We start from the raw sequence: 14,424 nt of genomic DNA on the forward strand, positions 1-14,424 counted from the left end.
TCCAATTATGGATTGTCTCCTTCCCAGTGTCTCGGGCTCCCTCTTTGTCAATGATTTTGCGATTTACTACAGCTCTCAACAGACCAGTGTTCCTGAATGATCTCTTCGAGGATGTTTCGATCACACCCACTCGTGGAGCATCGAAACCGGCTTCCGACTTTCTCCCAGTAAGACTGTCTGTGTTAATTCTTGCGGAGTTTCATCCGCCTTCCCTACATCTAGGCCCTGTTGAATTTTCGTTTGCAGATGTCACCAAATTCTTGGGACTTGTGTTTGACAGAAAGCTGTACTGGTCTTCCTGTGTTTCGTACCTTTCGGGTCGCTGTCTACGATCCCTCAACACCGTTCGTATTCTGAGTGGTACCCCCTGGGGAACAGACAGAGTCATCTTCCTCCGCCTATATTGCACCTTAGTGCGCTTGAAATTGGACTGTGGAAGCATAGTTTACTCCTCTGCATCGCCGTCTATTCTTTGGCGTCTAGATTCTGCCTGTAGCGTTTGGAGCTTGTTACACTAACCTCGTGGAGACCCTTTACGCTGAGACTGCTGAACCTCCATTGTCCAGTTGGCGAGCTGTCCTTCTGAGTCATTACGCTAGTCATCTGGCTTCCGTGCCTGCTCATCCAACCTGTGCCCTTTTTTTCGACACCTCCTTGGATTTTGGATATGCAGACAGCCCTTCCTCTCTACTATCACCAGGAGTCTGCTTTCATCAACAGCTACATTCACTTTCCTTCCAATTTCCTAAAACTTTCTTGACAAATGGGGGTACAGCACCACCTTGGCTTCACCCTTGGACCTGCCTTCTCCGTGATCTTTGTCAGCTTCCCAAGGATAGTATCCCCCCCCCCCATATAGTTTATCATTGGGCATTTGCTGCTATATGTGCACAAATGGAGGATGCCACAATTATCTATACTGACATCTCCAAGATCACCTTTGGTTTTGGGAGTGCCTATATTATTGACGAAACCCCCATTACATTTCGGCTTCCCAACCAGTATTCGGTTTTTACTGCAGAACTTGACGCTGTTCTCCAGGCTGTCCAGTACATCCGTTGCCATCAGGGGATATAGTATATTATATGCTCAGATTCACTCAGCTCTCTTTTCAACCTCCAAGCTCTTTATCCCGTCCACTCTCAGGTCCATCGAATTCAGGGTTGCCTCCATGGGCTCCACTTGGGGGGCATCTCTGTGGCATTCCTCTGGATCCCAGGGCATGTTGGTGTATGTGGAAACGAGGCAGCCAATATAGCGGCAAAAGCTGTTGTCTCTCTTCCTTGGCCTGCTGTTTGCATGGTTCCCTTTGCCAATGTACAGAGTGTTTTATGTCATCATGTTGCTCTTTTATGGCACACACATTGGTCTGCACTACAGGATAATAAATTACGGGACATAAAATCTCTTCCCTGTTCTTGGACCTCTTCCTCCTGGTCTTGTCATCGAGGGGAGGTAATTTTAACTAGACTCTGGGTTGGGCACTATCTTTTTAGCCGTTGACATCTTTTATGTGGCGATCCTCCCCCGTTTTCCCCCATTGTTCTCAATCGTGGATGGTGAGACATCTTTAACTTCAGTACCCCTATTTTAATCTGCTACATGCCTGTTTACAGCTGTCGTCATATATTTTCACTTTTAGCAGATGACACGCGCTCAGCCAATCATGTTCTTGAATTTATCAGTGTTAGTGAGATGACATCGGTCATTTGAAGCTCGTTTTGGGGAAAACAACACACCCTTCGATAGCAACTTTCTAAGATTTCCTGTCGTTTTTAGTTTCCCTCTTTCTTTGAGTTTCACCTCCATTGCTGCTGATTTAAATATCAGCTTTTTACCCTTCACCAAGCCACAGAATGGGCACTTATGACCATAGCACTTTTACATCATTTGAAATGCAATCCAAAAACGCTCGCTCTAACTAAACAAAAGAAAAGCCGCGCCAAACAAAGCGTTTAGTATTAACTCGGTGACTTCAATGAAAATGATAGTGACAGGGCTGCCATAAGGGACTCCCTATCCAGAACATGTAACAGTGATCTAGAACAGCATGAGTCAAATGAAAATGAAGAAATGGACAAGGAGAAGAGTAAAGATTGGCATGTATTTATAAAAACAATTTCACAGTAGTAAAATTTCCTATGAAAAAAAGGTCTGGTTTTTTTATTGGTAAAATTGAAAGCATGTCTAATGACACCTATGAAATGACGTTTGGGAGAAAGAAAGTTCTTGATGGTAATGTTTATTTAGTATTTCCAGAAACTGGTGATGCAAATGTGGTAGAAAGAGGCCAAATTATTTTAAAAATTTGTTCCAGAACATAGAAGGCAAGGTAAATTAATTTTTGAAGGGATAGATGATTGACATTAAGTAAATACTTTTCACATTGATTGTGACATTCAATAACTAAAACTTAATATTTGTTTGCCAGTTTTTGTGAATGCAAGTGTTTTTATAGCAAAAATCTCAAGTTTAATGTGCTTGTAAAAATTTGTTTAGTCTAGAAATTGTAAAATTTTGTTGCAAGTACAGCAGTATATTTTTAAGAAATCAGAATAGTGATCAGATTCACTCCACTGGACATCTGATTCTGTTCCTGCATACAAAATACAATGGTGATCGGATTCGCCTCCACAGGGGAGGTGACACCAGTCAGCAATTAACTTAAAATAATAACTGTAATTATAAACCAAAAATAACGTAAAACATGAATATATCATTATCAGGGTTGTGAAATTAATTTACTGAATTTTTATTCTCATATCACAAGAGTAAATGGATGGGGAAAAAAATGCTCTTTTTGATCTGATTACCTCATTTTACGGTATCTTAATAAGTACCCACTTCAGTGTATTAGTTTTCCGTTTTTTCTGTGTCTAACAGTCTTCCCACAAACACATAACAGAGGAACTTCAATTTTACAGTCTCCAATTTTATGTTTTTCGCCATAAATTTGTAGCTCCTCTGAAAAACCCATAAGATCAATGTTAAAAATTCCTCGGTTGTACATTTCTTCCTAGTAAGGTTTACCTTGATTTTAAGTTCTTACCCCATGGCTCGCTTCTCTCATTTTTCTTCCTGTTGACGTTCAATATGACTGACAAGTTAAAAGTGACTCAAGAAAGTGATGACACTCTACAGGTGGTATCGGAATTAAGGAAATATTTTAGGCCTTTGTGTGGAGAGGAGCGATGTGTAAGAGGATATGTTGACATAATCCACGATTGGTGTTGCCAACACAACTTCGCAACATTTAGCTTCACTGCACAATTATGATACAACTACTGCAAGGTTGCAGGGTAAATTTTTTGAGGACTTCTTACTTGCTGATACACGTCTGTGATTTTTCAAGAACTGATGAAATTCATTGCCACAAATTATTGTATAGACATTGTATTTTACTTTTAATTTCCTTCACTTAGACAGATTTTATGCAGAGTATTATAGAGGATTGTGATTTTTAATCATATATGCCAATTATATTTGTTTTTGCTTATATTTTGTGGGGGTTTTAACAATTTCCTCAGTTCTGCATTTTCCTTGTTTTGTGTTTTTAAAGTCTGGGCTACACAAAAACTTAAAATAGGGGTTTTACTGTACATAGTTCGCTAACTGCCAACAGCTGAGGCAGTGCTAGTATTTTCAGACCTTGCCTCACTTCAAAGATGTGTTAGCATATTTGTAGTGGTGGTTTACTAGCCTAAACTCGACACTGGTCCGGGCTGACAGGCCTCTGTTGACAGCATGATACCTCTGTAGTGGACAGCATATGGCGTCTCGAGGTAGGAGGCTCATTCCGATATATGAACAATGCTGCCATAATCTTGTGGGGATCTCACAAGTGTTCCAATAAACTGCTGGAGATGGACCTGTCTGCACACCGTGTCTTTCCTCTGAGACATTTCCAAATGTTTAATGATTTTATGCCCCTCCAAAGTGCAGCATCCATGTTAGTTCCTTGAAATTTAAAACACTGTCGACCATTTTGAGCTCTGGTTGCTTAAAACTCAAATGTGGTTACAATTTACCCAGTTTTCTCTGAATAGAACGTAAAACCAGTTGTGTTCACACATTTTTTAGCCTTGTGGTGATCACCTGTACTTGGTGAATTGTTGATTTAAGAGCAGATAAACAATAGAAAATTACAAAATTATCCACAAAGAATGAACGCCTAACAAGGGTTCCTGACTGTGACTGACTGAGATGCCGTTGATAGCTATTGCAAATAGTGTTAAACTTAACACACTGCATTTTGGAACTGCATTCTCATGAATAAACTGGTCTGATGTGAGTGTGTTGAAATGTATTTGAGGTATAAAACTATGCATATTTACCTGATGTCACTTGGCAGAAAAAGACAGCTGTGATACTAGTGGTCTTTACCCACTACAAGCAACACACGTGAGTATAGATAAACGTAAATGCGTAGAGATGTACTTCAGCAGTGGACACTGAATGGCTGATGACAACACTCAAACAGCAGTGTGTACGAGCTTTGTACTAACATTGATTTTCTGTCGTAGGTCTCATTTTAAATAGGGTTTGTGTGGTCATTATGTCATGATGAACCACCTCCACTGTCCTCTGGTTGACATCGCAGGCAGTCCTGGTCTTGATTCTCAGTGACCTCCTCAGATTTTTCTGTGGTGGAAATTTCTGGAATGGCATCTGCACAGCATTGTGAGACTACCTTGTAAAGTAAGCACTGAGACTGATAGGAAACCCACTGAACTGGCATCAAATACAAAGGCTCACACCAAGCTGATGCATGTACTCAGTTGGCGTTTATTTATTTATTTATTTCTATCATGTTGTAATCATTTTCATATATTTGTCCATCAACTAGACATTTTGCTTTCTGATGCAGACGAGGATGTCGGCTCTCTCTCTGTTAGTCGAGGGCCACAGGTCAACGGAGCCGTTCTCGCCTGCGGAGCTGCAGCTGGTTCGGACCTTCCTACGGCACAACGTGAACGTGCAGGAGCCGTCTGCGCGCCAGCGGGGTCTCGCCCTCATCAAAAAGGTGAGCCCCCGAGTACGTGGTCATGTGGTCGGTGGCAGCCTCTGCTTTCTGACCATCACGTTGGATGACGGACAACACTGAGCTAAATGTCAAACTCTTCTTCTGCATCTACATCTGCATTCTGAAAGCCAGAGAGCATTTTGTGTACCATGAGCACTTTCCCTCTGTGCTGTTCCACTCACAAATTATGTGCAGGAAGAGCAACTGTTAGTAAATTTCCGCGTGAGTTCAGATTTCTCTAATTTTACTTTAATAATCTTTCCTTTCACTATAGGTAGAATGTACACTCTTAGAACTGAACAGTAAAGCACATTGTGGTACAAGTCCTTGGTTCTCACCACCCACCTGGCCTTAATTTACATCTACATCTACATCCATACTCCGCAAGCCACCTGTCGGTGTGTGGCTTAGCGTACTTTGTGTACCTCTATCGGTTCTCCCTTCTATTGCAGTCTCGTATTGTTCGTGGAAAGAAAGATTGTCAGTATGCCTCCGTGCGGACTCTAATCTCTCTGATTTTATCCTCGTGGTCTCTTCACGAGGTATACGTAGGAGGGAGCAATATACTGCTTGACTCCTCGGTGAAGGTATGTTCTCGAAACTTCAACAAAAGCCCATACCGAGGTACTGAGCGCCTCTGTTGCAGAATCTTCCACTTGAGTTCATCTGTTACCTGCGTAACGCTTTCGCGATTACTAAATGATCCTGTAACGAAGCAAGCTGCTCTCCATTGGATCTGCTCTATCTCTTCTATCAACCCTATCTGGTACAGATCCCACACTGGTGAGCAATATTGAAGCAGTGGGTGAAGAAGTGTACTGTAACGTACTTCCTTTGTTTTCGGATTGCATTTCCTTAGGATTCTTCCAATGAATCTCAGTCTGGCATCTGATTTACCGACGATCAACTTTATATGATCATCCCATTTTAAATCACTCCTAATGCCTGCTCTCAGATAATTTATGGAATTAACTGCTTCCAGTTGCTGACCTGCTATATTGTAGCTAAATGATAAAGGATCTTTCTTTTTATGCATTCGCAGCACATTACACTTGTCTACATTGATATTCAATTGCCATTCCCTGCACCATGTCAATTTGTTGCAGATCCTCCTGCATTTCAGTACAATTTTCCATTGTTACAACCTCTCGATATACCGCAGCATCATCCACAAAAAGCCTCAGTGAACTTCCGATGTTATCCACAAGGTCATTTATGTATATTACGAATAGCAACGGTCCTACAACACTCCCCTGCGGCGCACCTGAAATCACTCTTACTTCGGAAGACTTCTCTCCATTGAGAATGACATGCTGCGTTCTGTTATCTAGGAACTCTTCAATCCAATCACACAATTGGTCTGATAGTCCATATGATCTTACTTTGTTCATTAAACGACTGTGGGGAACTGTATCGAACGCGTTGTGGAAGTCAAGAAACACGGCATCTACTTGGGAACCCGTGTCTATGGCCCTCTGAGTCTTATGGATGAATAGCGTGAGCTGGGTTTCACACGATCGTCTTTTTCAAAACCCACGCTGATTCCTACAGAGTAGATTTCTAGTCTCCAGAAAAGTCATTATTCTCGAACATAATACGTGTTCCAAAATTCTACACCTGATAGACGTTAGAGATATAGGTCTATAGTTCTGCACCTCTGTTCGATGTCCCTTCTTGAAAATGGGGGTGACCTGTGTCCTTTTCCAATCCTTTGGAACACTACGCTCTTCTAGAGACCTACGGTACACCGCTGCAAGAAGGGGGGCAAGTTCCTTCGCGTGCTCTGTGTAAAATCGAACTGGTATCCCTTCAGGTCCAGCGGCCTTTCCTCTTTTGAGTGATTTTAATTGTTTCTCTATCCCTCTGTCGTCTATTTCAATATCTACCATTTTGTCAACTGTGCGACAATCTAGAGAAGGAACTACAGTGCAGTCTTCCTCTGTGAAACATCTTTGGAAAAAGACCTTTAGTATTTCGACCTTTAGTCTGTCATCCTCTGTTTCAGTACCATTTTGGTCACAGAGTGTCTGGACATTTTGTTTTGATCCACCTACTGCTTTGACATAAGACCAAAATTTCTTAGGATTTTCTGCCAAGTCAGTACGTAGAACTTTACTTTTGAATTCATTGAACGCCTCTCGCATAGCCCCCTCCTCAGACTGCATTTCGCTTCGCGTAATTTTTGTTTGTCTGCAAGGCTTTGGCTATGTTTATGTTTGCTGTGAAGTTCCCATTGCTTCCGCAGCAGTTTTCTAACTTGGTTGTTTTACCACGGTGGCTCTTTTCCATCTCTTACGATCTTGCTTGGCACATACTCATCTAATGCATATTGTACTATGGTTTTGAGCTTTGTCCACTGATCCTCAACACTATCTGTACTTGAGACAAAACTTTTGTGTTGAGCCATCAAGTACTCTGAAATCTGCTTTTTGTCACTTTTGCTAAACAGAAAAATCTTCCTACCTTTTTTAATATTTCTATTTACGGCTGAAATCATCGATGCAGTAACCGCTTTATGTTCGCTGATTCCCTATTCTGCGTTAACTGTTTCAAGTAGTTTGGGTCTGTTTGTCACCAGAAGGTCTAATATGTTATCGCCACAAGTCGGTTCTCTGTTTAACTGCTCAAGGTAGTTGTCAGATAATGCACTTAAAAAAATTTCACTGGATTCTTTGTCCCTGCCACCTGTTACAAACTTTTGGGTCTCCCAGTCTATATCCAGCTAATTAAAATCCCCACCCAGAACTATAACATGGTCGCGAAATCTACTCGAAATATTTTCCAAATTTTCCTTCAGGTGCTCTGCCACAACAGCTGCTGAGCCAGGGGGCCTATAGAGACATCCAATTACCATGTTTGAGCCTGCTTTAACCATGACCTTCACCCAAATTATTTCACATTTCGGATCTCCGTCAATTTCCTTCAATACTATTGCACATTAGTCCTTCCGTCTCAGCATTTATCCACAGTAACTACTCCTTTCTTCACTCCATTTTAGTTTTCTTCTCTTTCATTTTCTGACTTGTCTATTTTTCGCCAACCTGCCTACCACCTCTGTTACGTAGAATGCATTTAGTTTTTCACTCTTACTAACTTGTGCACGATGTTATAGCAGTAATCTCTGTCTTGCACGTTACCCTGTCTTCCACCTTTAAGCCCTTAGGTTTTCAAACCTCGTCCTGTGCAGTCCCCAACATTCAGTTTTTTCTTCTCATCCTGTCTGACAAGTGTCTCCTGACCTGGGGTTCTGGGTGACTTTTCTGAACTATACCCCTTTCTCCAAACCTTTCCAGTTCTTTTCCTTCACCCCTCTTCTTTCTCCTTCAACTCTTCTGCCAGAAGAAGCAGACACTGGCTCTGAAAGCTTGTAAAAGTTAAATCATTTTGTGTGAATGCCTGCTGCTGTTTGGTGCGTAGATTTTTTTTATCTATCCATTTACAGTTGTTGTTGTTGTGGTCTTCAGTCCTGAGACTGGTTTGATGCTGCTCTCCATTTACAGTATATTATAATTGATTATTTTTGTTGTTATAAAATAGCTAAACAGTTTGTCTATAGTCTGAAGCTAATACTTATATACTCACAAATTCATCCTCAGCTTCTGAGGCCATTGTCAGGCGATAACTGAATGACACAGTCTCAGATAAAATGAGGTTTGACCTGTGAGCCAGAGGCAGGGCTCGAATCCTAGTCGTTAATACTGTGTTCTGTTGTCTACTAAAGATAAGTGTTTGCCTTTCCTTTATTGTATGTACAGAGTTATTAGTTATGTAGTTATATAGTTCTGAGAAACAGAAGTATTTCATTATAAAAAATAAATAAATAAAATGAGAAAAGTTGAACTGGTTTGTGTGTAAATAAATAATAGTTGCAGAAATATAGAAAGTGAGTTTCTTTGAACTTGGGTTTAAATGAGTCCATACTGCCTGCAACTGTTACCTTTTAGATTATATTCATGGTATTGCACAATTTTGGTCTTAGGCCATCTTCAAGTACTTTGTTAAAATTCTTTTTAGTAAAAACAATATTAGATCTTCAGAATATTCTTCTAGTTAAAGTAAAAACCTGTGACTAAGCAGAACTTAGATTATGCTAGTTACAGTAGCTTGTGATATACATTTGTTAGATATCTCAACATCAAAAATCTACAGTGGCAAATATTACCAATTTACTGGAAGATTATGTTAGGTGATACATGTATGCATAGTATGTCTTCCATATTTATCTAACTGTTTGCATATAGGGTCATATAGTGGGGGTAACTTTAATGAATTTACAACTTCAACTGTGTATAATCTAAAATTTATTTGTAGAGTGGAATATTTCAAAAATAAACTGAAAATTTTCAGGTGGCAAGGAATTATTCATAAATCCAAGAAAAACCCAGGAATTTTTAGAATTAGGAATTTTTCAGTGTTTTAGTGTTCAGTTAAATTTTTGTAATTTTGACTGGTAAGAACTGATACTCTACCAAAGAATTTTCCTTTAGGCTGCTACTGAGAATAATACTGCAGCAATAAAACATAAGCAAGTGAATAACACCAAAATAAAACTTTAGTTGCAAAGAAAATGTGCCATTTACAGCAAAACACAGTGCACACACAAGCATCTACCGACAGCAGAACGTATCAAAGACTGTGCAATACTTCGCAACAACAGACTGCTATCAATGCGTCTTTCCTGTGGGCCTCCCTTTAGTGGGGGTGACGTCACAACTGTTTACATTTCTAACAGGTTGTGGGAAAATAAAATGCGAATGGTGGTTTGAGAAGCGCTACTTTCAAAGAAAATTTTCTTTTACACAAAATGAATTATCTTACATGTGAGAATGTGTGATGAATTTCTTAAATCATGGAGCATTGTCTCTCATTCAAAACTTGATTGAGAACCAGCCGCTTAGAAAAATTTCAAGCCCAGAAGACCAGTGTTTTGTCCTGTTATTTAAAATTTTACTGGCACATTTGTGTTTGATATATCTTAAAGGGTAACACACGCTAAAAAAGACCAAGTTTAAAGGTTAATGTTTAATATTTATTTTAACTCTTTCATCAATTACAAATTATGAAATAACAATGGCAAGAAGTATAATTATCCTAAAAAAGAAAGAAAAACAATTGTGAAGTGAGTTCTTGAGCAATTTCACCTGTAATTGGCCTTTCTGTGGAAAAGTTAAAGTGCTTGATGGAACATGTGTTGGGCCAGGTAACCCATGAAATCTTAGGTGCACTGCACAATAGTAAAATTTATGATTGTTCTTGTCAGAAATATTCAGCTGCTGCAATTTAAGCTGTGCTCGTGGAACCATGCTTGACTACACCCCAGAAAAAAAACTGCAAAAATTTTTGAATGCCTAATACTATATGTGAAAGCTTATCTTTTCTTGTAGCTATACAGTATGTATATTAATTTAAACCATTAAATTTTCCTACTTGCGTGTTCGTGCTACTTAACAGTTATGTTGGTGTTAGCTGATTACATCAGGTGTACTATGCTCTGAATATCAGCTGTGATTGGTATGATATACTGTCACTTAACATGGAAAAAAATTTGCTTTCACCAGAGGTACATTGTATTTTCACCTGATAAGAAGGGTATTTTCAACTGGGAAATCCAGGGAATTTTTTCTTGTCCGCATATACCCCCTGATGAGAAATTCTTTATTTTTTCTACATATAATACATACATGAATGGATGGACGATATTTAGCACTAGTGTTATGGCTAATACATATTGCACTCTGAATTTTTGTTTGAGTATGTTCTGTGATTTTATGGCATTTTAGGATGTTCTACTGGTTGTAACAATCACTCTGCAAAATAATGTGCGTTAATTCTGAAACGCATTGCTTTGAGGTCTTACTGAAGCAAACTTTTAACCATAGAGTTTCTGAGATTCTTGTTGATAAATTGAAAAATTAGAGGCATGAGTGTCTTAAATTGTTACTAATTGAACAAATAAGGTAAATTACTGATAGTGCAGTTTGTCTTGTACTGTTTCAAGCTGAGGAGAAGGATTTATCAGGTGTTTGCACCACACATTGTGCATCACGATCACGGTTTGCTCCTGTATCATTGAGTTTGTGTAAGATTTTCTTCTCTTGGGCGTGCCGAATATTGTCCTGTGGTTTCCCGTTTCTAGCTGTTGGAGCGACTGAGGGACTCCTGGCAGTCTCTGGAGCGCCAGGCGAAGGCAGCTGAGAAGTCCGGCGAGGGGGCAGTGGAGGCAGAGAAGGCTCTGGCGACTGCCTCACTCTTCCTCCAGTGGCTTGTCGAGTTCAGCTTCTCCAGCATCTTTCCGGGAGCTAACTTCAGCCGGCGGGGCTCCGCTCTTCAGGTACACATGTCGGACTTCTCGCAGTCGTTTCTGCTGCCAAACAATTTTTTATGTGTGCCCACAGGTACTTACTCTCTGAGGAATGGAAACTTGAATGTTAATGCACCTTCTGATGTAAGACATGTGACCAGTTTCTCCCCACATGAAGGTGCATTGTGGATAGTTTTAAGACAGTGACTTTCTACGTAGACTTTTATTTAATGTATTTATTTACAGTTGCTTTTTGGATGCTCTACAGCAACCATATACTTGATAAGACATTTTTAGAGCAAACAAACCATTAAACTGTTTGTTTATTATGTGACTAGGTTTTGAGATCAGACTATTGTCTGAAATCTTACACTGGCAATAATTACATCCCAGTTGGCATCTTGTATACTTAGGGACGAGAAGAAATCATTTTATTGTATGGCCAAAATTGGCGTTATTTTTTTAAAATGTCAGTGTTATTTTTTGCCAGAATTGGTGTTACTTTTACCTAAATTTGTTGTTACCATATTTGGTGTTTTTTTACCAAATTTGGTGGTGTTTTGCCAAATTTATTATTTCTTTTCCAAATTCCATAATTTTTTGCAAGTTACTGTTTGCCAATTTATGTTTTGTGTTTGCCAATTTCTCTGTTATTATCAGATCCATTGTGTTGCCAAATTAATGTTTTTTTTTTCCAAATTCCATAATGTTTTGCCAGTTCAGTGCTGTTTTTGCCAAATTGAGTGTTGTTTTTCCCATGGTTGGTTGTCGGTCTTCAATCCAGAGACTTGTTTGATGCAGCTCTCGATGCTGCTCTTTCCTGTGCAAGCTTTTTAATCTCTACTGCGCCCTAGACCCTTCTGAATCTGCTTAGTATACTCATCTCTTGGTCTCCCTCTATGATTCTTACCCTCCACACAGCCCTCCAGTACTAAATTGGTGATCCCTTGATGCCTCAGAACATGTCCTACCAACCAATCCCTTCTTGTAGACAAGTTGTGCCGCAAATTTCTCTTCTCCCCAATTCTATTCCATACCTCCTCATTAATTACATGATCTACCTATCTAATCTTCAGAATTCTTCTGTAGCACCACATTTCGAAAGCTTCTATTCTCTTCTTGCCTGTACTATTTATCGTCCATGTTTCACTTCCATACATGGCTACACTCCATACAAATATTTTGAGAAAAGACTTCCTGACACTTAACTTTATACACGATGTCAACATATTTCTGTTCTTCAGAAATGCTTTTCTTGCCATTGCCAGTCTACATTTTATATTCTCCCTACTTCGAACATCATCAGTTATTATGCTCCTCAAATAGCAAAACTCATCTACTACTTTAAGTATTTTATTTCCTAATCTGATTTCCTCAGAATCACCTGATTTAATTCAACTACATTCCATTATCCTCATTTTATGTTTGTTGATGTTCATCTCATAGTCTCCTTTCAAGACATTGTCCATTCTGTTCAATTGCTCTTCCAGGTCCTCTACTGTCTCTGACAGAATTACAATATCATCGGCAAACCTCTTAAGTTTTTAATTCTTCTCCATGGGTTTTAATTCCTACTCCAAATTTTTCTTTTGTCTCCTTTATTACTCGCTCAGTGTATAGATTGAATAACATCAGGGATAGGCTACAACCCTGTCTCACTCCTTTCCCAACCACTGCTTCCCTTTCATACCCCTTGACTCTTACAACTGCCATCTGATTTCTGTACGAACTGTAAATAGCCTTTTGCTACCAGTCGCTGAGATTGGTTGTGACATAGCCACGATGGCCCAACACAAGAATTTTTCTCAAATTACAAAAAAATTCAGTAGTTTAGGTGCAATTTTTGCACCTTGCCCAAAGAGACACCAAAATGAAAATAAGTTATTTTAATAGAATGAAATGTGCTCTGTTGAATGGTGTTAATGAACGTAATGTGGTAGGTGTCCATTTTGACACACGACTTTGAACATGGGTATATTTTGATACATTCATGGTTTTTTAGCAAATGTACAGGATGGTAGTACAGTAATGAATTATACAAGCCAGGCCCAAATTTATGATATACCGGGTGATCAAAAAGTCAGTATAAATTTGAAAACTGCATAAATCACAGAATAATGTAGATAGAGAGGTACAAATTAACACACATGCTTGGAATGACAGATGGTGCTTCATCTGATCAGAATAACAATAATTAGCATAACAAAGTAAGACAAAGCGAAGATGATGTTCTTTACAGGAAATGCTCAATATGTCCACCATCATTCCTCAACAATAGCTGTAGTTGAGGAATAATGTTGTGAACAGCACTGTAAAGCATGTCCGGAGTTATGGTGAGGCATTGGCATCGGATGTTGTCTTTCAGCATCCCTAGAGATGTTGGTCGATCACGATACACTTGTGACTTCAGGTAACACCAAAGCCAATAATCGCATGGACTGAGGTGTGGGGACCTGGGAGACCAAGCATGACGAAAGTGGCAGCTGAGCACACGATCATCACCAAACGACACATGCAAGAGATCTTTCATGCGTCTAGCAATATGGGGTGGAGCGCCATCCTGCATAAACATCGTACTTTCCAGCAGGTGTTTATCAGCGTACCTCTCACCCGTCACAGTAGCAGGTACAAAACCAGAATCATACATTTCCTCAAAGAAAAAAGGCCCGATAACGGTAGATGTGGTAAATCTGACCCATACCGTGACTTTCTTGTCGTGCAATAGAGTTTCCACGACAGTTCTACGATTTTTGATAGCCCAAATTCTGCAGTAGTGGGCGTTGACAGACCCACGGAGCGTGAAATGAGCTTCGTCAGTCCACGACACGTTACTCAACCAATCGTCATCTCCGCCATCTTTTGAAACACCCACACCGCAAATGCCCTCCGCTTCACTAAATCGCTAGGTAACCGTTCGTGATGCCGATGGATTTTGTATGGATAGCATCGGAGGATACGCCTCAGTGCCAACCAAACAGTAGTGTATGGAATGCCGGTGCGACGTGTGACTGCACGAGCGCTGAGTTCCCCGTGCATAGACGAACCCGCTACAGTCTCCATTTCTTCCTGAACTGTCTCAGCAGCATTACACCTTGTGCTC

The 14,424-nt window shown here is 39.9% G+C and overlaps 1 protein-coding gene across 1 annotated transcript in view; it reads left to right on the forward strand.

Annotated features, from left to right (window-relative positions):
• Positions 1-14,424, forward strand: part of LOC124716796 (thyroid adenoma-associated protein homolog) — a 222,189-nt gene that overhangs the window by 83,732 nt on the left and 124,033 nt on the right. Inside the window, 2 exon segments of the mRNA XM_047243345.1 lie at positions 4,868-5,023; positions 11,160-11,354. Coding sequence (XP_047099301.1) covers positions 4,868-5,023; positions 11,160-11,354 — 351 coding nt within the window.

This window comes from Schistocerca piceifrons, chromosome 9 (genome assembly GCF_021461385.2).
Source record: "Schistocerca piceifrons isolate TAMUIC-IGC-003096 chromosome 9, iqSchPice1.1, whole genome shotgun sequence".
NCBI lineage: Eukaryota > Metazoa > Arthropoda > Insecta > Orthoptera > Acrididae > Schistocerca > Schistocerca piceifrons.